The sequence below is a fragment of the Barbus barbus genome (genome assembly GCF_936440315.1).
Source record: "Barbus barbus genome assembly, chromosome: 19".
NCBI lineage: Eukaryota > Metazoa > Chordata > Actinopteri > Cypriniformes > Cyprinidae > Barbus > Barbus barbus.
The window spans coordinates 10,864,137-10,889,737 of record NC_136747.1 but is presented as its reverse complement, the minus strand read 5'-3'; the positions used below and the strand labels follow the sequence as shown (position 1 = coordinate 10,889,737).

The 25,601-nt window shown below is 37.9% G+C and overlaps 1 protein-coding gene across 1 annotated transcript in view; it reads left to right on the top strand.

The window, feature by feature from the left end:
• Positions 1 to 23,382, top strand: part of LOC306885412 (rho family-interacting cell polarization regulator 2) — a 40,586-nt gene extending 17,204 nt beyond the window's left edge. Inside the window, exons 5-22 of the mRNA XM_079441902.1 lie at positions 699 to 722; positions 1,023 to 1,076; positions 8,535 to 8,684; positions 9,399 to 9,462; positions 9,559 to 9,602; positions 9,977 to 10,102; positions 10,384 to 10,532; positions 10,775 to 10,904; positions 13,424 to 14,056; positions 16,805 to 16,977; positions 17,100 to 17,265; positions 17,450 to 17,582; positions 18,143 to 18,298; positions 18,392 to 18,565; positions 18,659 to 18,861; positions 19,221 to 19,298; positions 19,415 to 19,505; positions 21,267 to 23,382. Of these exons, the coding sequence (XP_079298028.1) occupies positions 699 to 722; positions 1,023 to 1,076; positions 8,535 to 8,684; positions 9,399 to 9,462; positions 9,559 to 9,602; positions 9,977 to 10,102; positions 10,384 to 10,532; positions 10,775 to 10,904; positions 13,424 to 14,056; positions 16,805 to 16,977; positions 17,100 to 17,265; positions 17,450 to 17,582; positions 18,143 to 18,298; positions 18,392 to 18,565; positions 18,659 to 18,861; positions 19,221 to 19,298; positions 19,415 to 19,505; positions 21,267 to 21,367 (2,649 nt within the window). The 3' untranslated portion in view covers positions 21,368 to 23,382. The remainder of the gene's footprint in view (positions 1 to 698; positions 723 to 1,022; positions 1,077 to 8,534; positions 8,685 to 9,398; positions 9,463 to 9,558; positions 9,603 to 9,976; positions 10,103 to 10,383; positions 10,533 to 10,774; positions 10,905 to 13,423; positions 14,057 to 16,804; positions 16,978 to 17,099; positions 17,266 to 17,449; positions 17,583 to 18,142; positions 18,299 to 18,391; positions 18,566 to 18,658; positions 18,862 to 19,220; positions 19,299 to 19,414; positions 19,506 to 21,266) is intronic.
• Positions 23,383 to 25,601: the final 2,219 nt, after the last annotated feature.

The following is a 25,601-nucleotide window of genomic DNA, read 5'->3' as shown; positions in this document are numbered from 1 at the left end:
TGAAAAAACTATCATAGTTTCCACAAAGACAGCTGTTTTCAACATTGATAATAATAAGAAATGTTTCTTGAGCAGCAAATAGTAAAAGAATAAAGTAATAAAGTGCCCAAGTAATAATAAATTACATTTTAGGGTATATTCATACAGAAAACAGTTATTTTAAATTGCAATAGTAGTTCACAATATTATATTTTTACAAAACATATATTATACATATTAAAGCATACGAAATAATGTATTAGAATATCTAGAAATGCTTTAAACAAGATGCTTTACTTGAGAAGCAATACTGCATAAGATATTAAGACTTATCTTCAGAGAATGTATTTTAATAGGAGACATTCTGGCGTACTGCGGTGGCAGATTATTTTTCTTTTTATTATAAACAAATAAAAAACAAGTGAAAAAAGTACAAAAAGATATTAAAAACTCATTAAAAACGCATTAATTGCGGTGCAGCATATGTTTTAGTTTGATGCTGGAGTCAGACTTCTTTACTAGCTAAAAGAAGCAAGAAATCCCCGCTCAACTATTTTCAGTACTTGTTCAGTTTTGTTTCCATTAAATGGCATAAACCAGGCTGATCTAAGACGGTCTTTTCAGCAGGGTTTTTGTCCAAACATAAATTTTTTAATAATAAAATGTTGATTTTTGTAACATTTCCACTTATTTCACATATCTTTTTTTTTCTTCCTTAGGGTGTGCTGTATGACCTGGACAAGGTAGGGTCCCTACACACACTAATGCTTCTTAACCTGTCTAGGGTGACCTGTGTTAACCTTTCTAAGAAGTTTGAAGTCAGAAACATGCAGCAGGAAAAATAAGCAGCTTTGCATAAATGATGTTCTGCATTCCTGCAGCAGTGATCCGTTATTGCGACACTATAATCACCGCAGGTGTCAGCCGTGTTGAAAATTAGGGACTCTGAACTTAGATTCCTCCCTGTTTGAAAAACTTTCTTCTCTTTGGCCTTTTCGTTTTCAGTGAATAACTTTGATTTTTGTTCTCTTCTTGCTTCCTAGCAAATCAAGACAATAGAGCGATACATGCGACGACTGGAGTTCCACATCAGCAAGGTCATTTTTTACATTTATATTTATGTGCATTCGTTGTCTGTTTTATAGATTGGAAAAAGTGAAGCACACAAGAAGTGAAAATACAGGTTTTTTTCTGAGAGCGCTTCGGGTTTCCAATGAATGTCTTGACTCATTTTGAGTCTCCTGGTTTGACATTCTCCAGTGTCTGGAGTCCTGCTGTGTCCCCTTCTTCTTTCAGTGTGTTTTAGTGACATTACAGGTGGGTGTCTGCTGTAAACTACAGTGCTGATTGGCAACTCAGCAGCACGTCTAGTCCCGAAGTAGCCATGGAAACCTGACGACAAGAGCTTTGAGGCTGTTGAAGTGCAATTCATAGCTCAAATTAGCCTTACGCACTTGAAATTATCCCCACATTCAGCTAGCTCACTGGAACACTCTGGACTGTGTGGTAGTGTACGAATCTAAAAAAAAAAACTCTTCAATCATTATTTTTTTGTTTTTTCGTTCTTATAAAGAACATTTTGTGTGTGACTTGCAGAAGTGTTTTGTTTTCCCCTGCGTTTTATGCTGTTTATGGTTGCCACTGGATCTAGGTCAAAGCAATTCCCTTGAGTGATGAGCAAACCTCTGATGGCTCAATCCAGGGTGTTAATGAGCGTGTGCATGTCTAAATAGGGGGAGATGCATTTTCTGTATGATTCTGGTAAAATGAGAAGGGAAAGTTTGTTCAAAGCTGATCGGATCTGTGCTGCCCTATTTAGTTTGCATGGATCATCAGTCTTGACATCCCACAGGAAAGAAAATCACAAATGAGATCTCTTTAATATCTCCACTATTTCTCCCAGGCAGAATAAATATAGAGTAAATGAACAAGACTCCTACTTCTCATCATTTTCTCCTAGTAATTTCATATGTCTTCTCTGAAGCTTCAGAAGAGAACACTGCTTAGGTTTGCCAACACACTTGTGATGTCCAGTTCGTGAACGAATCATTTTTTGAAACGGTTCTTTTTAGTGAACTGTTTAAACCAGTACAACAAATCAGACTGAATCTTTTGGAAAAAATAACACGAGTGAAACAAGGACTTCAATAACATCCTGGAAATTAGAGCTGCATAATTAATCGTTAAAAGATTATCTAATTTCTACATGACAACCTTTCTTTTTTCGTCTGTGTCTATTTAACTTTTTGAAAAAATCATACGGGAACATTCAAATCTGTCTGCGCTGCCGCTGGCGCAGAGAGCAAGCAGTGACCTTGTTTAGGTTCACAAACAGCCTTTCAACTACACAGTATTATTTCTGTCTGAAAATATACACAGAAGTACTAGGATAAAAGTTTAGAGTTCAGATATAAACACTATGATGGCGATTAAAGTAGAGCAAATAAACTTTTGAAAGTAATTGGAGCTTCAAATAACATTTGTGTTGATTACATTGTGACAAGTTACTGTTGAAAAATGTATTTGTCATTGAATCATTCATTCAAGAGTTTCGTTCAAAAATGCTGATTCATCCAGTAATGAAACAAGTGAAATAGGCTATTTATGAGTGAGTCATTGAATCATTAATTCAAACCAATTTTTCATTATTTTAATAGTAAATGGTTTTTATATATATATATATATATATATATATATATATATATATATATATATATATATATATATATATATATATATATATATATATAATTTACTATGTGTGTATATATATACATTACACACACACATACAGTCAGGTCTATATATATTTGGACACAGGCACAATTTTTATTATTTTTGCTGCTAAAACAGTAATTGGGCAATTGATTCAAAAGCTGTTTCATGGACAGGCGTAGGGTATTCTTTTGTTATTTCTACGTCTATTTGAGATGAAAAAAACCTGATTCTCAATTTATCCGGAATCCTGCAGCTCTACTAGAAATATGCATAGAACTTACATGTTACTAAAAATGCATGTTAAAGAATTTTACTACCTTATTACTGTTTTTGCTACTTTATTACTGAGCATTGTGTATGCAGATTATATAAGCTTAAATGAGCTGGATCTTAGTTCTGTTAAAAAAAGTGAGTCGATTAAGACAAGTTTATTATTATTATTTATTTAATTTTTTTTAATTGAATACATGACATGATAGTATTATGCATTAATGATGGCATAACATGATGACACATGATGAGCTGGTGAAGGAAGAGGATTTGTTCCAGGAGCAGGGCTTTGCTGCCTGTAGAGGCGGTGCTTTAAATGGGATGAATTCAGATGCTCAACTTCTTAGAGAGGGTTTAAACATGTTGACAGTCAACAATTACTGTTAGTCTGTTAGAATGCTAGAGCACAGCACCTTCTCTAAGAAGTTAATTCCTAATAGGTTGAGTCCTTTATTCCTTCCCCTTTAAAACAGCCAATGGCTCTGGCAATTTTATTTTAGTTCCATAGCCTGTTGAAAGACATCTGCAGAATAATATCCAGCACATTGAACTGAGAGCTGTGGGTAAAGAGGCCAGAGATGGCTGTAGGAAAACTAATGTCTATAATTATAACATTATGTTATGTGTCTCTCACAGAAAGGACATTGATAACAGCCTCAGACTCTCAGCAGGGGTTTGTGCTTTTAAAAATCAACTTTATCACAACCATAGTTGTCCCGCTTGCCCATAGGAAGTTAGGCAACATCAAGAGGAGGTTTCAAAAGGCTTGCAGTTTATGATCTGGCTTTGGACCCCACAGATGTTTGATGTGGGTGAATTATTGTAGGTTTAATCTCTGTTTAATCAGTCTGGCATCCCCCCTGAGTAGGGGTCTAAATCCTCTGATCACAGCTGATACATGCCTGTAATTTAAGAGGATTTTTCCACTTCGACCATTTAAAATATCCTTTGTACAGTGATACATATTAATATGTCATGTATGTGTGCACTCTTGGTCTAGTTCTTTCTGTTGTTTTTGCGGTGTGTGTGGACCAGCTGTGTATTCTTGGCTTGTTATTTGAATCAGTAGGCCTAATCCGAAACTGCACACTTCGAAGGACAGAGGGCTGACAAACAGCTGCTCACACGCATGGCTGGGTTGAGTCGCGCCTTGGACCTCTTCTGTCAACCAAAAAGAAGTTGTGCCCAAGTAGATCAAAAGCGTTCCCAGCAGGAACGACTGTTTGCAGAAATGCATATCTGGGTGTGTGTCACTCAGTTTGCCCCAGATGCATAATTTTCAACACCAACACACTCCTACACACCACACCAATAATACACTAACACATTTATATTATATTGTATTATGTTATATTATATTATATATATATATATATATATAAGAACTTATAAAGTGTGGCGCAAGTGTCCAAATACTTTTTGAGGCCACTATATTTTGAGGACTGTTCAGATTTGTGTTCAGAGGAAATGGTCATGCTGCGGCAGTCACTGCAGGCCTCTCTGTTTGTGTCACCAGGGGCACTGCCTGTGAGAACAAATGCTGTAGGCACAGCAAATGAGATAGAAAGCAGTCATTGAGTGGACATGAATATTTAAACGAGACAATATCAGTCTGGAAGAGTATCAGCCGATTGTAATGGCTCAGTGCTTTCTTTCTGCTATGTCTGTATCAAACAAACACAAAGCTCTGCCAAACCCTCTGCTGACAGCCACAGCTAACCTGAGCGGCACACCATCCTGTTAGTCACGAGTCACTCCTGTCGAGACTCATTCCATGGATACCTTTGGTGAATTTGAGAAGATGTTGAGAGTTGGTTGGATGACATTGTGCAAGCTCTCAAATTTAATTTACAATCAAATATTCAAACGTCTTCAAATATGCACTCACTGTGACAATAATGATTGGTTCTGGCTTATATGTTGAGGTATGATTGAATATGCGGAGGTGCCAATGACATTTGATGAACAAAATGTTTTTAGTGAATTATGACTTAAAGGGATAGTTCAAAGTTCTGTTGTCATTTACTCATGCCATTCCAAATCCGGAAGACTTGCGTTTATCTCTGGAACAAAAAATTCCATTCCATCCCATTTCATGCTTCAAAAAGTTCATAAAACATGGTAAACAGAAGCTCAGCTATATTTACAAGACGTTTCAGAAAAACCCTTATTGGTTCTTGTTCATCCATCATGTTTGATCTTAGGTTTGCCCTGTTTGATGTTTTATATATGTTTGTTGATTTAATGCTTATGTAGTATATATGAATAAATAAATAAATAATATAGGTTTATGAATATGTGAATAAAAGTCTAAATTAAATCTGTTTTGGCTTTAAACTGCTCAATTTAAAGGGATTAATTTATTTATTTGTGAACTTTGAGTCTTTGAAATGTCAAAGTTTTGGTGGAATAGACTTTTTATGGAGGTATAGAAATCTGTTGGGTTTCAATAAAAATGTTTTAATTTGTGTTTTGGAGAATGGAGATGAATGAAAGTCTTATGGGTTTGGAATGACATTAGGGTAAGTAAATAATGACTTGGATGAATTATGCATTTTCATTTTTGGGTGAAAGTTATCCTATGGCCTGAGAAGATGTTAAATCTACTGAACTACCAGGGTGCTAAAAATGCTAAGATTGGGGGTTTGATTCTACCAAAATGTGTAATGGTGAATGAGATGTATGGACTATTTCATGGTACCTTATGGTGCTTTATGTTCTTGTCATTTAATGGAAAATTCCCTTAAATTGGACACTAGTCTGATAGCTAGAGTTAAGAAAAACTGTATTTTTCCAAAGGCTTATTTATTGTCAAAATGCAGCTCATAAAACTTCACCCATCAGACCCCACCCGACAGCCAGAATGGACCAGGCTGGGGGCGATTATGGTGATTCATTTCCCATGCTGCTTAGCTGCTATGGCAGATGAGAGGAGTCAGACAAGGGGTTTTATGGAGCCAAATAAACAGGCAGCTGTGTGCCACATTAGAGCTGTGATTGGTGGCAGTAGGCGTGTGTATGTGTGTGGTACTCGGTCCAGTTCTCCAGACTTGGGTGGGGTCTTTCCTCCCATTGTAATTAAACCCACAGGACCACCGTCCAGACACTCTATCCCCACATGCGCACAGCTAACTGTGTGTCTAATGTATGTCGTTTATCATGAGGAACCCCCACACATCATAGCACACACATGCACATCCATCATCGCACAGTTAATATACCCCATCCACACACACTAATTGGGTTAGATTGTCCTGTTTCTCAGCCTTTCCCCTTAATGAGAGACTTCAAAAAGCCCCGCGTCAATATTTCACGTCCCTCCGCTGAATGTGTTTGAATATTTCCTTTTGATTTAGTATCCTGACATGTTATTTGTTTTCTCCTATAAGAGGAGAATCTGTACGTTATGGATTAAATCTTCATACAGACTTCCTCGCAGAGCGGCGCTTAGTAGGGCACATCCTTGGCATCACAGCAGGGTTTGCTTCAAGATTTTGTATTTTAAGTGGGGGGCAACCCCCTCAAACCCGAAAACATCTTACTAAACATTAACAATTCTATTTTCTCCAACATATAATCGCTTTTGATTAAAATACCATTATAACAAAACTCTGAAACTCCGTTCTGCTACACTATTAACTTGGTATAAACTGATTTAAGGTTCAATAACTTTACTTACTTAAATGTACCTATTTTGAACACTGCTCTTTGTAACTGTTCTCTGCTTGTGTTGATTCAGACGTTATTAATAATGTGTCATTTAGTGAGCTAGTGAGTCATCCAAGTCAGTGAGTCATCACAGCCGATTCAGTGAGATGTCAGATTGATGATTAAAACTGATTTGTCAGGTGAGCAATTTCTTAGCAGATTGGATGGCGCATTGCAATAGTTTTGCTTTCAGTCAGTAAATAATGCATCAACATGGTAACATACATTGCATGCGCGCGTGTGTATGCGTGTGTGTGTGTATGTGTGTGTGTGTGTATATATATATACACACACACACACACTGTAGGCAGTTTGCTTGTTAACACTCATGAAACAAGTGTGGTAATGAGCATTCTCATTTCATTACCACAAAAACACATTGTGTATTTACTGAAACTGAATCAAAATGCACTTTATGGACTTCACATTAACCGGATTAGGAGTTCTGTAAACGGCAGCTGCCATCCAAAGAGTACAACTGATTTCACTTTTTTTATATATATGGCTGTTCATTTTTTTATTGAGTGAAGTAATACTTTTGTTCAGAAGGATGCATTAAAGTAATCAAAAGTGACAGTAAAAAATTTTTATAATGTTATTAAAGATTTATATTTCAAATTAAAGTTGTTCTTTTTGACGTTTCTATTCATTAAAGAATCTTGAAAAAATTTATTACGGTTTCCACAAAAATATTAAGCTGTTTTTAACTTTGATGATAACAAGAAATGTTTATTGGGCACCAATTCAGCTAATTAGAATGATTTCTGAAGGATCATGTGACGCTGAAGACTGGAGTAATGATGCTGGAAATTCAGTTTTGCATCACAGGAATAAATTACATTTTAAAATACATTGAAATAGAAAGCAATTATTTTAATGTGTAATAATATTTCACAATATTATTGTATTTAATGTACATTTGATCAAATAAATGCAGCCTTGGTAAGCAGAAGAGTTCTTTCAGGAACATTATAAAGGCCTCTTTCTGTTTCGTTTTATAAATAAAATGCAGTTAAAGAGTTTCCCATTGACTCACAAACAGACGCTCCACTGAGAACAATCAGTTTAAGTCAGGTCGAAAGGAAACCGTTTTAGTGTCAAGTTGAACAAAAGCTTAAAATAACAGCTTTAAACAACATTAATGGCGTATCAACATTCCAAATAAATGTATAATTTTGCGGTGGCACTGCTGATTCACCAGCAGTGCAGAAAACACTGCATCACAGGAAATCACTGCTGGATCTCGTTTTAGCTACAGTGTCCATCCCTCTTCCTGCCGACTCTATTTCCTCTCCCTATCATTCCCTGTTCTTGCTGGCCCTTTTGGCTCACTTGTTTCTGTCACTTGCGGTCCATCTCCGCATCCTCATTTTGCTGCTCTTGCTATCTCTCCATCCCCCTCAGTCACTCTCTCTTCGGTGCTGGTAGGATTAGCATAGTTAATTTGAGACGGCCAGTGTTCACTGAGTTGTGAATGTGCTAAATGTGCATTTCCATGATAAAGGCCGTGGCTCTGAGCTGCTCGTCTGTCACAGAAGTATGGCATTACTATTGTCCCCAGGGCTGTTGAGCTGCATCATTTTGTGTTTGCTTTTGAAGTGTTCAAATTCATTTTCAGTGCTTGGTACAGTACGCCGCTCCATTGTGCAGACAGAACGTTACAGTAGATTGTAAAAGCCACGTTTCTCTGCTGAATGGGGACCCCCAGGGCTCTGTAATGATGTATGCTAGCACTTTAGACATCAAAGGTAGCGTTTATGCAATCTTTAGTGAGCGCTAGCATGCGTGAGCGTGTGCCGTGTTGCTTTTGTGTAATATAAGTCTGTGCGCCAATGCTGTGTGTGTGTGTGTGTTTACAGGTCGACGAGCTGTATGAGGGCTTTTGTATTCAGAGAAGGTTGCGTGATGGCGCCAGTAAGATGAAACAGGCATTCACTGCTTCACCCTCCACTAAAGGCACACGTGAGAGCCTGGCGGAGGTCAACCGCAGATACAAAGAGTATACAGAGGTATATTATTAATGTTTGCTTGTCTGACCAGTTAGCCATTTTTTATCGCTTTGTACACGCTGCAGAAGAGTACATGTTTTAAATCAACTAGAGTGTAGATTGTCTGAATGACTAATCGACTAATTGGTCTGTGTAATTAGTCTGGTTTCGGGTTCATCTGTATCTGAGAGGGCATTTACATAAGACATACAGGTCTCAAGATGAGCTTTTAAAGGTTCAACTATTTTCGACACAGCGTCTTAGTAATGCCAACAGCCAAAAATATATTTTTTAAAGAATTTAGTACTTTTATTCAGCAAGTATGCATTGAATTGATCAAAAGTGACAGTAAAGACATGCATAGTGATGCAAAAATACAATTAAATTGTAACAATATTTCACAATTTTATTGTTTTTATTTGATCAAATAAATGCAGGCTTGGTGAGAATCAAAGACTTCTTTCAAAAACAAACAGTAAACAGTAGTGTATGTGAAATATTTCTTGCAATAAATAACTAAAATATGAGGAACAAAATCACAATTTGTCTTCAAGCATTTGCTACAGTTATATTTAATATAATTAGAATTATACATAGCATATGCAAACAAACTGCCTACTATAATTGCATTCTATAATGCATAATAATCAATATATAATATACTTTTTAATTATGGCCAATCAAATATCTCATTTCACCTGTCATTCATATAACCATGTCTTCCCATCTCCTCAGAACATGAGCACTTTTGAAACCGAACTGGAGAACCTGTTGGGGGAGTTTCATATCAAAATGAAAGGTACAGGATTTTTGCACAAAAATGTGAAAACAAATCTATAAAATATTTGTTGTATTTAAATAACAAACTTTTCAACTCCTTTGCTCCCTGTCTTAGGATTGGCTGGTTTTGCCAGGCTTTGTCCCGGCGATCAGTATGAGGTGAGTTGTTTGGAAAACCAAAAAACAGAAACCCTTTCAGAACATACTGAGATTCATGCATTCTTTTTTTATGTAATAAAGCCAGATGCATCTGTCTTCTATCAAATTACTAAACGCTTGTAGTAATTGCCTGCTGTTCTGCCAAGTACATCCAGTTCATTCGTAATCACAGCTCTCCTAGCAACGTTTTGTCTTCTGATCCACAAGAACATACACTCACCAAACCCAATTAGATTTTTCAAGGCTGTATAAAACTAAACACTGAAAACTCCCATTGCTTTATTACTCAAACAATTATGTCAACTTGTTTGGCTGCATTTTCCTAATTCTGACATTTTTAGTTCTTTTTGCCTCTCTCTTTCTTTTTCTGGCAGATTTTCATGAGATACGGTCGACAGCGGTGGAAACTGAAGGGAAAGATTGAAACGAACTCCAAGCAGAGTTGGGATGGAGAGGAGATGATCTTCATGCCCCTCATTACAGACCTCATCAACATCAAGGTGGGCTCCAGTCCACACAGTCATCCATGAAACAATGTGGTTAATTCTGACAGTGACATACTGGGTTGTAACCACCAAAGGCATTCAAAAAGACACGTCCCCTCAATATTGATCAACATTGATTCCTCAAATGTTACGTGTCGTCCCCTTAATCTTGAATATTTGATTAGATCCTTGATGAATGCAAGAAAAACATATTCCTTTAATGAAAGCTATGCATTTATCTTAAATGAAACATTTCTGAATTGACAATTCTTAACTCAATATCTTTATTCTACTAGGTGACAGAGTTAAAGGGGTTGGCCACTCACATCTTAGTGGGTAGTGTGATCTGTGAAACCAAGGACCTGTTCACCGCTATGCCTCAGGTGGTAGCAGTAGACGTCAACGACCTGGGAACCATTAAACTTAACCTGGAGGTCGCCTGGTTGTAAGTGAAGTTATCTAATAAAACAAGATAAGAAGTGTGGGGTTTCAGCCACATTAAATGAAAGTGATAATATACACTGCCCTCCTCAGGACAGTCATGGAAGTCACACGGAATTACTTCTGCCTAACAGTTGATACATATGTTTTTATGCTGTATGCTATATTTTTTGTTTTCTTTCATTAAATACTTTAGTATGATATTAGATTGCTGTACATGAATGCATGTCTGTCTTTTTTTTACAGTCCGTTTGATGTGGAGGATCTGACACTGTCCTCAGGAAACGTGAGTAAAGCCACCGCCCTTCAGAGACGAGTTTCAGTGTACAGCCAAGGCACACCCGAGACGCCCACTTTCCAGGACACGTCTTTCTTTGTGAGTGCAATTCTGAAAAATCCTCTCATTTCTGTTTAAAAGTCCTGCTTCTGTCACCAGCTGCATCATTACAAACTTAAATCCTGCCCTTGTGAAAAAGAAGTACACTTAAACATACTTTTAAAATGAGTACAGAAATAAAAGAATATAGTTAAGTGTGCACTAAATGTTTTAAGACACTTAACTGCTTGTTGTTTAAAATTAAATGAAAATGTATTGTAGTCTTAATTTATATTAAATGCAACTTTATATGAAATTTCATGATTACCTATATTGCCTTTGAACATGCCATCTTTAAAGTGTACTGTTGATGTACTGACAAGCAGGTAAATTATAATATACTTTGATGTCATTTTTATAGAATCTTGCTATTTAGAACATTTTAAATATACTGACTTTATATGCAATATCATGTGCTGCCTTAACAAAAGATTATTAAAACAAAATGATTTAAAATGTACTTTTAAAGTAAAAGATTTTACTTAAAATTGCACTTTTTAAAAGTATACTTAAGTGTGTTAAGAAATACATTAATGAAAGTGTAAATTCTCGTTAAGTAGACTTAAGTAGCCTTTTATTTCATTAATATTTTATTATCTTCAATTGCAGTTAATAGTACAATTATAATATTTGAAGTGAACATTCAATGCAGTTGAGCACACTTCTTTTTCACAAGGGTGTACATACAGTATGATACAGGATATTGAGGTTTTCAAATCAGGTGTTAGATCACACTGTCACATTTCCCATCTTAACAGCTGAGTACTAAACTAAATATAACACTACTGAGTCTGGCTAGCTGTTCTGAGTTCAGTGTTTATTATTTTGTGTGTATTATTGAATATGAAAGCACTTGCATCCTGTGTGTGAATGTTCATGATTAGTCTGTGCTGCTGTGTCTAATGAATTGTATTCACCCTGTGGCATCATGTGCATCGTGGTTGTTGTTTTTACGTGTGTGTCGATGGCAAAGAAGTGGCATCCTCGGCGGTGGGAGGGTCAGCGTCTCTCATTCTTGCACACGCTCCGAGAGACGCTCTTAGAGAAACTCAGACGCAGTCGCTCTTTTGGCGATCTGGCTGCGCTGAGACCTCGCTCAAGGTCCAGCCTGGAGGTCTACGTGAGTCAGGTCACTATGTGCCCTGCCCTTCTGAGTGAACATCTGCGTGTGGCTCTTTTTTTGCTTGCGTTTTCTGCTTTCACGCACAAACACACGTTTCTTCTCACTCACATTCACACATACACTTTTCCAAACTATAATATTAGTTGTTTAAAGACCCTATGAAAAAAAACTGTGGCTTTTAGTTCATGTTAGCTTTTGTGTGGATAATTCCACTGTGGCGACTCCATAACGGGAGAGTTCATGTTAGCTTTGAGCCCTATTTGTGTGCAAACAACAACCAAAAAATTTAGCAGACATTTTTCTTTCAGGAAGATGGACTTAAAATATCGACTAATCCTATCCACAGGAGCATATGGAAAATTTTGTTCAGTTACAGTAAATGAAAATCTGACCAAGAACCCCCTACCTAATGAAATAGAACATCTTAAAGTTACATGTTTAAGCCCCTCGCATGTAAACTTTGACAAATCACAAATGCACAAATTATCAGCCTAGATGATTTTAAGCAAAGGTTGTTGTAGTTTTCACAATTGCTTTCCAGTTTTATGTGTAGTATGTATCTCATGGTCAATGAACAGACTGTGGGAAGTCCCACACCAACTTCCTGGAAAGAACATTTGGATATGTTAAACCAGGGTTTCCCAAAACAAGGAACTGCTGGGGGTTCCTGAGTTGATGAAAAGCTATTTTACTTCCTTTTAAAATAAACACGATTAAAAAAAAAAACACTAAAAAGTTTTTGTAAGAAGTCTCTCATGCTCATCAAGACTACATTTGATCGAAAATATTTTGATCAGAAAAACCAGTAAAATTATTATAATTTAAAACTGTTTTCTATTTGAATATATTTTGATTTTATATTTTTTCAGCATCATTATTTCAGTTTTCAGTGTCACATGATCCTTTAGAAATCATTCTAATATACTGATTTGCTGCTCAAGAAACATCAATGTTAAAACAGTAGTTCTGGTTTTTATCAGGGTTCTTTGCATTTGTAACAGCGTCTTTACTGTCACATTTGATCAATTTAATGCATCCTTTCTTTGAATTTCATTATAGAAAAAAATTACCCAAACATGTGAATAGTGGTGTATTTAACAGAGAAATGAGAACATGCAAATGTGTTGTTAAAATATGAAAATATTAACTTAGAATTCAGGTCAGTGTTTTAGGTCAAACAGTTTTGGCTGACAAAACATTTGGGAATCCCTGTGTTAAAAACCATTTCATGGAAGTCTTTAATTGTTCTGCTGCTCTTTAGTGTGCTTGACCTTTGGACAGAAATATTGTTTGCATCTTTAGATCACTTAAACTACTATAGATAATAGTGCTGATAGGAATAAATGTCATCAAGGAGCCATATTTACCATATTTTCTTTCTCTTTCCATCAAACAGTCCACTTTACCAGACGACGTCTTCGAGAACGGAGGCTGCGGTGTGGCCGAATGCAAGCGCCTGTCTTTCACCTTCTCTGATACGCCCACCTCAAGCCCTGCCCCCATCCAGTCAAACCCTGAGATCACAGTCACACCCCCTGAGACAGACCCTCCCTCTGAACCGGCTCCAGCCTCTGAGGAGGTTGAGGAGGAGTGTGTGGAGGAAGACTGCGGCAGTGTCAGCATCAGCGAACCAGACCTGGATTGGGACCAGGCTGAGGCCCAGGGGCACGGCACAGGCTCAGCGACCCACTCGCTGTGCTCTGAGAGTCAGCTGTCTGTGGTGGGACCCGAGGATGTGGTGTTCTTGGAGCCCAACATGCCTGATGAAGCCCTGGAGCTGAAGCCGGTGGAGCTGGATGGGGAGGAAGGCAGTCTGACCAGGCAGCTGGTGAGGAGGCTCACCTCCTCTGACATGCTACCTGAGGCCAGCACTGTGAGCTGGTCTGGAGAGAGCAGCAGGACCTTCCAGGAGAGCAGCCTGGAGGAGGCCATTCAGTCCCTGCTCCTGCGGCTGGAGAGCTTAGGCCAGCGCTGCGGGGAGCTGCAGGACTTGGAGCAGGAGGTCATGAGACTCGAAGACCTGCTTAAGGTGAATGATTTTTCTGTGATTAGAAGAGTTACTGTTGAAATTTTGATGCAGACCTGAGTTTGTTTGATCATGAAGCTTTGCTCATTTGATTAGCATGAATTTAGGCACCAAAGAATTATGGTTAGCAAGAAAAGGGCAGTCTAGGGTTCAGATAATCCACAGTTTTGTAAGACTTGAGGGTAAATTTTGTCTTGAGTCCACTTTGAGTCCAAATCCAAGACCATATTTCCGTGGTATTGGTCTTGTCATGGATTCAGGAGCATTGGACTCTTGGTCTTGAGACCAAGGCTGCATCCAAAATGGAATACTTCCTTAGTATATATAGTATGTGGACAGAGTAGTATGTCCAAATTCACAGTATTCATAAAACAGTTTGCCAAAAGCCCCCGAATGACCTACTATTTCAGGTTCTGAAGTGTGCATCTGACACTTTACTACCCAATGAGGTCACAGGAGAGGAGAGTAGTTGTGAATGGCAGTGAAGCAACACAACTGACACTGGTAGGTTGCATGACTATAGCAACATGACGAATATAATAGGGATGTCACGATACCAAAAATCTAGTAGTCGGTACCGATACCACTAAAAGTACACGATACTCGATACCATGGGAAAAAATAACAATAATACTTAAACATTAACTCCTTTTTTTAACATTATAAAAACACAACATTAGTGGCACTTGGCCTTCAAGATAACACACACAGACGCACGCATTCGTGCACACACACACACCCTCCCCCCATACTCTGAATACAAGCATAGTTTAAATTCCTTGACATACTGGCAGGATGAAAATATTTTTTAAAACCATTAACATAAACATAAATTATTTAAACCACTAAAACCAGTAATATTAGCCAATAATGTTAATAAGGATAATCCGCGGACTGATACACAATGAATGAACAAGATGTAAGCTGTCAGACAGTCAAATGTTTATACTGACTTGGTACCGTAGTGTCAGTTCTCGTGACATCCTCAGAATGTAGTGTGTTTGGATTATATTCAGGGGTGCACATAAGTTTTTCAGCCTGTTTCTCATATGAGTACCTGGAGATTTGGTTTGGTCCTTACACGGGTGTGTGACCCATAAAATATAACTATAAAAAAACAAAAATAATAGTGATTAATAATATTATTGCACTTTTATTTAATTTTTTAAATAATAATAAACTAAATAATCAAGTGTGATAATACTATTTATTTTAAAATAAAACGGGAGTATTACATACAAATGCAATTATTTTATAGTAAATTTAAAAAGAAAAGGCTAATTTTTTATTATCATTTTTATTATTATTATTTGAATTTGAATTTTCATCATTTTCAAACGTAAAATCAGCGAGCTTTTATTTTGGCGGGTTGCCGGCATGTCAGTATATGCGCTTCCGGTTTTAGAGCTGCTGATGGAAGAGCGTCAGTGAATGAAATGTCACAGTTTTGCATTAAATATATATTTTTTTTTTTTACTTTTCTCCTCTGAAACAATGTTCTACAGTTTGAGATTGCTATTATATTTTGTGTATCTGGATTTACATGCAAAAATTTTTATGTTCAATCATTCTTCAAAAAAAAACTAAAAAAGTTTTGCATTGAAAACTGCAGCGGCTAGCCTAGATTATGCTTTCAGTTTGAATAGAAATCTTATACAGTACAGTTCGTCGATCTAAAATTGTAACTGTGCATTAACAGCTGTCATCCATATCGGTACGCAAATGCGCTGTCAGAATTTATTTACACAGCGCATTTTTAATTTTGGTCGTGCATGCGGACCCGAGTACCACTTATGTGCACCCCTGATTATATTCATACTACACGCATTCATACTATAGAACATCATTTTTAAACAGTCGTTAAAGTGATAGTTCACCCAAAAATAAAAATCACCCCATGATTTACTCACCCTCAAGCCGTCCTATATGACTTTCTTTTTTCAGACGAATACAATCAGAGTTCTATTAAAAAATGTCCTGGCTCTTCCAGCTTTATAATGGCAGTGGATGGGGGTCGAGATTTTGAAGCCCAAAAAAGTACATCCATTCATCATAAAAAGTGCTCCACGCGGCTACGGGGGGTTAATAAAGGCCTCCTGAACTGAAGTGATGCGTTTGTATAAGAAAAATATTAATATTTTACAACTTTATAAACTGTAATCTCTAGCTTCCGCTGTCATACACGCGTTCTCACAAGAGAGTGGTGTTCCAGCAGATGACTAGGTGTCACGTGAGGGAAGGGAAGGGAAGTGTGGCCAAGTATGGTGACCATACTTGGAATTTGTGCTCTGCGTTTAACCCATCCAAGTGTACACACAGTAGTGAACATACACCCAATGCTGTGGCACCCAGGGAGCAGTTGGGGGTTCGGTGCCTTGCTCAAGGGTCTCACCTCAGTCGTTGTATTGAGGGTGGAGAGAGTTGGTTATTCACTCCCCCCACCTACAATCCCTGCCGGACCTGAGACTCAAACCCACGACCTTCGGGTTACAAGTTCAACTCTCTATCCATTAGGCCACGACTGCCCCAGAGAATATGCTAGTCTCGTGATAACCAAGTTCTGTTTACAACAGGGAAACCAGTCTCCTCTTGGCTTATTGAAAGTGTTTTTTTAACTTTGAGCATCACGTTTTTAGAGCATCCTGTCATGAGCAAGAAGACTCTGTAGAAAATAATTGAAAAGCAGTGTGTGAACAAGCCCCTTGTCTCAGATGATCTCAGTCTTGAATGAAGATTGTTGTTTCTCCTCAGTGTCGGGTACCTGCTCATAGGAGCCGTTCATCCAGCCTCAGTTTGACAGTGGAGAGCGCTCTGGAAAGTTTCGACTTCCTCAACACCTCTGACTTTGATGACGATGACACGGGAGATGATGCTGCCACCCTCTCACGCGCTGTCTTCTTTGACATAGAGTCAGAGAGAATGGGGTGAGTTGGACATTAAACCCTTCAGTGATCAGGTTTCACTGAAGAACTCAACTGCATGGCCTCGGTAGCTGTGATTGTGTAGCGTCCTCTGGTGGTGAAAGTATGTATCGCATGTTCAACAGGTCAGGCCAACATCCAGAAGCAAGAGGCCACCTGAGTGAAGCCCTCACAGAGGACACTGGTGTGGGGAACAGTGTGGCCGGCAGCCCGTTGCCTCTCACCACAGGAAACGAGAACCTTGACATGGCCATTGTTGTTCATCTACAATACTGCAGTCATCTCATTCAGGTTATTTGGTTTTTCCACCTTTATTTTCTCCTTCTCAGATTCCCAAATTGTTTTTTTTGTCTTTTACACCGAACATGGTCAGTCGACAGCATATTTACGGCATAAACAGATTGAACTGTGTCATTGTATTTTTTATTTATTTTTTAATATAAAATGCTAAAGTTTCTCTATGTATGGGATGCAGTTGTTGAGCTCAGGAGGAAGCCAGTCGCTGCACAAGACATACCTGCACAAACTAACAACTCAAACACTTCTGTTGGAGGAGCTCAGTGAGAAAAACTTTGACAGACCGGGCAGCTGCATTTTAGTGTCTGATGGTGAGTATATCTTAAATATTTTGTTGTGAAGTATTCATGTTTACTAGTCCTTCTGAAAAAAAATTTCATGTTATCGTTACTTCTCACATGTATTTCAAAGCTTGCTTTTCAAAGTGTTTTGGCTGTTTAAGCATGATATTTATTTTATTAAAGTGTTTTATTTTGCATTGGTTACACTAGCAAAATACATTTTTGCTAGAACATTGTTATAGCACTTAAGTTATCAGGGTCTCAAATTAATACTAGCCAAGTGCAAGTAATAATCACTTTGGAATGTCACGACAACATTACATACTTTAAATGTAATAGCAAAAATGATATTGCATAAACTAAGCTTCCAAATGAAATTGTGAGGAAGAAAATCACAACGTGTCCTGAGGTTTTTGTTAAACAAGGAATTATAATACAAGTGACAAAATGACCTGCAGTTATCATTTGAAATGAAATACAGTTTCATGGCACCTAAGAAATATTTATGACTGCTAATTTTGCTCAATTCTCTTGTTAGGTGTGGTAAAAAGTTGTGTTTGTGAAATAACCTCTCTTGGTTCCCTAAACAGTGTTACCTGGGCTGGTAGAGCATCCGGTGCTGATGTCTCTGTGGTCTGACTGCAGTGGTGGTCTTTTTCATACTACACTGGACCGAGTGCTGAAGCACATGCATCTCAGTTTTGCCTTACCACTGCAACAGATTCTGCCTCACTCTCCTGACTCAGGTAGTGACAATAACAACAATATTAATCTGCAGGAGGAAACATCAGTGAATGTAACATCAGCGTTCATCTGCCTGTGTTTGCATGTGTGTCCAGTGATCAGGATGGTGGTAAATGAGATGATGGACAGGAGCGAGCTGGCCTCTTCCTTGTGTCCATCACTGTCCCCTCTGGCACAGGATGTCCTCACTGTGTTTCAATTTCACCGCTATACTGTTGAACACAATGTCATGGACATGGAGCGACACCTGCTGGATTTAGCCAAAGAGGGTAAGACGCTTTATCGAATAATGACTTTAAAGCTTCATATATTATTAGCACAGTTTTAGCATAGCGTAAAACTCTCTTTTGTGTCCAAACCAGTCATGCTTGAAGAAGCCCTAAGCTGTGGGGATACAGAATGTTGTGTGAAGGAACTACAGGAAGTGTCCGTCATGTGTCTCCAGCCCCGCCATCAAACCCTGTGGGCCGTGGCTGGGCTGTTGACCTCTGATGACCCTGATGTGATGAAGGCTGCTACAGCCTTCCTCTCCTCGGCTGCCTCACACAAACCCTTCAGGTCAAAGGTCAGTCTTTTACCTGGCTTGCACAGCCCATGGTTGGCTATTGGTGGAGTTGATTAATGGGTAGGTCTATAGCCAGGTTTAAATCTACATAAGCTGACATTCAAAACTTTGAGGTTAAGATGTTTTTTCATGCTTTTGAAAAAGGTCTTCAAGGCTGCGTTTATTCGATCAATACAGGAAAAACTGTAATACTGTGAATTTGTTTTACAATTTAAAATAAATGTTTTCTATTTGAATATGTTTGGAATTGTAATTTATTCCTATGCAAAGAAGAAATTTCAGCATTTTTAATCATTTCTCCTGTCTTCACCAGGAGATGATGAAGTAGTTAATCTTTTCTGTGTGTTTGTCTTCAACAGGCTGTTGATTGTTACACACAAGCCTTATCAGAAGTAGACAGATCAAGAGCTGCATGTGCCGCTTTGAGCTGCCTGCAGGTCAGTTCGCCTCTTTGATTGGATCACACGTCACTTAAACTGAAGATTAAATCATATCTGTGATTGTTTACCAAACTTTTCATTAAGCCTCTCTGTCTGTCTGGGGTTATTTTCAGGCTGTGGAGAGCATTGATGCTGTGGTGTTACTGTGTGACTCAGCAGATGAAGATCTCCGCCAGATTGCCATAGAAACCCTCCTCACTTTCGGTAAAAAATCCAGTCACACTAATCTAATCACTAGTCACTAATCACACTTGCTCTTTCTGCAAATTAGTGTAAATCTGACTGAGACCCCATTCTAGACAGCATTTTATTAGCCAAAAATGTGTATACCGTGAAGTCATCAATATTTTTGGTATGTTTTCCCAGAAGAGAAAGACTGTATGATTAACTTTTAGAAGTATGCTTGCACCAGGGTCCCTACAGGTCCTTAGCAAGTCTCAAAGGGATAGTTTTCCCAAAAATGAAAATGACCTCATGATTTACTGACTTTTAATATGACTTTATTCTTTCAGACGAATACAATCGGAGTTATATTAAAAAAATGTTGTGATTCTTCCAAGATTATAATGGCAGTAAATGGGGTTTAAGTTTTTGAAGTCCAATAAAGTTCATAAATACATCACAAAAAGTACTCCACATGACTCCGGGGGGTGAACAAAGGCTTACTGAAGTGTGTAAATATTTTTGTAAGAAAATATACATATTTAAAACTTTATAAACCATAATCTCGAGCCTTCGCTGAGTGTCGTACACGTGTTCACAAGAGAGTGGCATCCAGCGGATGACGGAGGATGTAGACGTAGTGTAAGCTCCAGGGAGGATATGCTAGTCTCGTGAGAACCAAGCTTTGTTTACAGCAAAGGAAAACCAGTCTCCTCTTGGCTCATATCGAAATCCTCGGACATTTTTCTTTACAAATCCTCGTATCATTCTTCTAATTCGTGACAGGTGTTTGGTTTTGTTCTCTTGTCTGTGCTTCCATGATCATCTCTTCTCACTCCTTTCACTGACATTATAAAGCATGGAAAAGCCAGGACGTTTTTTAATATAACTCCAAATTGTATTTGTCCAAAAGAAGAAAGTCATATACACTTAGGATGGCTTGAGGGTGTGCAAATCATTTTCATTTTTGCTTGAACTATCCCTTTAAAATGTCTTAAATTATGTTTTATCAAATACGAGGTCGTAACAATTAATAAATATATTAAATGGTATAACAAAAGTTGTACCTAACATTTGAAAAGTTTTTAAATTTGTGAGCTGAAAAACAGGAATCATAATAAAAGCTAATGTGATTATTAACCTTGTAAAGGCTGTTGAAGGTTGAGCAGTTTAAAATCAATGAACACTGTCATAATTCATAATAATTCAATAAATGTGCAATGTTTACTTTTTGGTGTTTATATTGTAATATGTTGAAGACAGATGTAAGAGTGCTTATTTTAGCTGGGAATAGGAAGGCAAAGGCATTTCAAAATAAGAGTTTTCAAAGTATTTTATACTTGTTTATAATTAAAAAGGAAGGAAAGACTAAGAGCATAATTTAACACGTAAAGTACATCAATTTCATTAATATTGGCACAATCTGTTAATTGCCTTTCTTTAAACACACTATTGTTTTATTAGCAAACTTTTCATGAGTGTTGAAAACAGTTGTGCTACTTAATATTTTGTGGAAACCATGATACACGGATTTTTTTTTTTTTTTTTTTTCAGGATTCCTTTTTTTAGATCACTTTTGATCAATTTCATGCATACTTGCTGAATAATTTCGTAATTCTTACTGACCCCAAACTTAATTAAAGTAAAAGACTATTTAATTTCAATATCAATTTTATTTGTGCCAGTCTTAAACAAAAATATAACATATAAATTATACATGGTCTCAATGCTTGTAAACATCACCTGAAAACTTCAACTCCTTCCTGTTTCTTACAGAGCATGTGTGTGTGTTTCTGTTCTCAGGTGAAGATGGGCGGCTGGCATACGAGCAGTTGGACACAGTGCCGAGGGAGATGGTGCGGCTGGGGACTCGCCGCGGTAACGCTGTTACCACTTCATTTTAGAAAAACTCATTATCCCTCCTGTGACCCCGCACACTTCAGACGTGAAATACACACCACCTGCTAACAAGAGGAAAAGTGAAGCCTGGCCTTCGATTTAGGCCCATATCTTGAGACCAGTATCACAGTCTCCTTTTCTGCAGGATGTTTGCTACTCGTGTCACAGTGGTCATGAGTCATTATGGCTGATTAAACAATAAGAGTGTTAATATTGGAAGTTAGTTATTTGCAGATTGCAGTTGCACTGTTGAAGGCGGTAAATAGAAAGCAAATCCTATTTTAATTTTGTCCTGGGATTTTTTTTTTCCCCCTCTGTACGTGCCGTTCCGTTTCAGGGATTATAAGGGACCGTTTTAATGCTCCCCGCTTGAGTTTTTTTTACCTGGACAGAGTGAGATTTCTGTAACCTCTGGGAAAGGAAAGATTTTGTGTGCTGTTTGAACCCAGCCGGTCATATGGACTACAGAAATAACCGGTGTGGGCGGTGGACTGCTGATTTATACATCGCTTGCTTGCCTTCACTGGTTAGAGGAAAATATTTCTATGGACAGAGCCTGTAGTGAACACTTCCATTAACACGGTACTAATGCCTGAGCGCATGGGATCTTACAACAAGCACTGTTTGGAGCCCGTCAGAGTATATGAAAATGCACTTTTACACTATATTCAGTCAGTGAAGCGTGATGCATTACTGTGAATTTTTGGGTTTTACGTAAATGAAGACTGGAAGTATATTTTGCTCTGTGATCCAAACTCGCTTCTGTGCCTATTGTTACTGTACTACTGAGTCACGTGACTGTAATATCATTTATTTATTTTTTCATTTCTCTTCACTATAAATGGTAAGATGCTGATTTCACGCTCTTTTTGTTGTTGTTGTTTTTTTAATTACTGAGAACAGATTGTTTTAACGATGTACTAAATATCTGTTCACAATATGATTAGGTACAGTCAGGATTTGGTATTATTGAGGGGCTGTTCAATTTATATATATATATATATATATATATATATATATATATAAGTTGGCATTTTACATATAGAAAGATGTTTTGTTGATCAGTATCATCTTTTAACAGTGTATTCATGGAGTTATACAGTATTTGTGCTCAAGGGAACCTTTCCTAAATGTCTTTTCAGTTTGCTAATGCACCTGACCCGAAAAAACGCTCTTTGCTAACCGAACGCTTGCATTGCTTTGTGACGATTACAACACCCTGTGTTGATCTTTAAAGCTCTCAAATGTGAATTTACACTTATGGTGGCAATTAAAACGCAGTTTTGTAGATCACCCGATCTATTTTTGCAATATTTTGTATGACATTGAGAATTGTATTGAAGCAGGGGCTTAAATCTATCAAAAAAGCACATTTCGAGGAATGTACTGAGTACAGAAAGGCCTCACAAGCACAACTGTTTGGTAAGATTGTTTCTTAACGTTATTTGGCATTTACCGCAACTCCTAAAGCCATAATGATACAGAAGTCAATATATTTAAGGCTGTTTTGTGGCTTCTATTTATCAGAATTATCTATAACAGATATTTAAATAATACTGTTTATGCTGTTTTCTGTATTCAGTCACAGAAATGAATGGCTGTGTTTTCTTGCTTTGTGAGTTTGTCTAATGACCACCGTTACAGTATTTGACCCTGGGCAATGGTGATCACTCCTTTCTTTGCACAGAGATATCAAGTAAGAAGGTTGAATTAACATGTATTGCCTTGTATTCATCTCAAACAGAAGCTCAGTAAAATTCAACTGCATCATTTATTGTTCAAACCTCATTAAAATGTAAATTAATGTCCTTCTTGATAGCAAAGCTGTTGTAATGGTTTTGTGAGCGTGTGACTGTATGTGTCCAGGGCTTGAGCGTACTGCTTACAATAGCTTTAGCTTCTACTGTTTGAATGAAAGCAGATTTCACTTGATGTCACATTGCTAATGTTCCCTCACTGTTTCATTTTTGAGTTTACTGTATTTCCTCTGCTGAAAGTGGCAATAAAATTTATTTTTACATAATTATCAGATATGGCATTGTGCTGTTTTTAATGCCTGTAGTGCATGTTTACTACATGTACAATATGAGAGGACCAAGAACCGCACAGACATTAGAACAGCTCTTACTCATTACTGTTGAACGAAATAGCACAATTTCAGCAGTTTCATGATCCAGTCCATGGCAAAGCATGCTGGGAACTAGAAATTCAGTCCAGTTTCAGGTAATAATGGCAACAAAAATGATTCAGGAAATTACATAATGACAAAACGTTCAGTAAATGTGTTGCTTTAATTTTAATTAAATTCGCCGAGCATTAACATTTAACGTTTTCTGAAGCAAATGGACTTTAAAAAGGTGTTTTTGTTTGTGTAAAAGGCATTTTATGAAGGCGCTTGTGAAAACGTACTAAATGGATGATGTCACGAAAACGTTTTGTTTTGAAAAAAAGCTTTTTGAAAAAGTGTTTGAAGACAGGCAGACGCATGATTCGGTTCCTCTCCTCATTGTACGATAATTACATCAAGCCTTATTTTTCCTCTGGGCTGGAAGAACCAGACAGAAGCCTCAAACACAAGATCCTCAAGGCTGGTCGACTGATCCGGAATAAGCCGCTGCCCGTCGCAGCCAGAGCAGACGCAGCTCGGGACATTGGGATATTAAGCTACACAGGTGATGAAAAAATCTGTCTATATGACAGGCGGACGCTTTTTTATCGTGAAATGAAGTGATAATTTGAAATATGAAACTGAAACCGCCAGCAGGTGGTCTTAATGAGGGAGTCAGTGAATCATTTTTAAACAATGCGTTCAAAACAAAGCCAGTGATTAGCTGGGTATCGAGTAGTTAGTGTAGTTCGTAGTTAGTGTAGTTATTAGTGTCGAGTAGTTAGTTACTGGGTATCGAGTAGTTATCGGGTGTGCAATGGATCAGTTAACGTTAACACATTTGTGAACCTGGATCACAAAACCAGTCATAAGGATCACCGGTATATTTGTAGAAATAGCCAAAAATACATTGTATTGGTCAGAATGATCGATTTTTTTCTTATGGCAAAAACCATAAGGATAAGGTCGTGTTCAATTAAGATATTTTGTAAAATTCCTACCGTAAATATATCAAAACTTAATTAGATTAACGTTAGTACTACGCATTGCTTAGAACTTCATTTGGACAACTTTAAAGGAGACTCTCAATATTTGGATTGTGTTTTTTTTGCGCACTATAGACCTAGATCCGCCCCTTTTCAGTAGTTGTCTTCTGTATTTCCTTTGAGTTTCCACAATGGGAACCTAAGGTTGCATAAATGTACTAATAAATCTACTGACATCTGCCTCGAACATTACAATTACAAATAAACTCTACAACAGGGTTCCTCATATCGTTCCCTGGAGGGCCAATCTGCTGCAGAGTTTAGCTCCAACCCTGATCAAACTCACCTACCTGTAACTTTCTAATGATCTTGAAGACGGAGTAGCATGCTCAGGTGTGTTCGATTAGGGTTAGAGCTAAACTCTGCAGGAGTGGGACAGATTTGAGGATCCCTGCTCCACAATATGCAAAACTATTTTGCAATGAAACATCACATCTGCACTCAAAAGCACAACAATTCTGCTACGGCCTTGTTTGGAACCATTATCCTTGATAGAGGGGAGTTAAAAAAAAAAAAAAAAAGTGAATGTGTCAAGTGAAGCACAGCAAGGGCTTCTACTGTTACAGACCCTACTAATTATTTAAACTCTTTTAGGAGGTTATGAACATGCAGCTCAAGCAGCAGACGAGTACATGGCAAGCATGGTGGAGCTCCTGAAAACACCTGATCTTACAGATCAGCACATCATTCGAGTTCTTGAAGGCCTCAGTGCAATCTGCTACCTCCACGTCGCCAACCAAGACAAGGCACAAGCACATGGGCTCCCCGACACCCTGCTGGAGTTTGTATCTCCAACCAGCAAACTCTCCTTTACAACACAGCGCTGGAGCTGCTACCTGCTCAACATCCTCTGTTGCCACAACATCCCGATCATCTGCCACCTCAAGGAATCCGAGGGCCTGCAGTCCAATCTGGAGAAACTGGAAAGTCTGGACTGGGAGGGGTGGCCATTAAACTATGCTCAGGAGCTTCTCAGGGTTTTAGGATTCCAGCAGAGCTCGAAGAAAGATGCTTTGCATGAGGAAGACGAGCTGAAGGGTTGCACTCACACTAAAAGTGGTCACATGTTAGGTAAACAATTAAAAA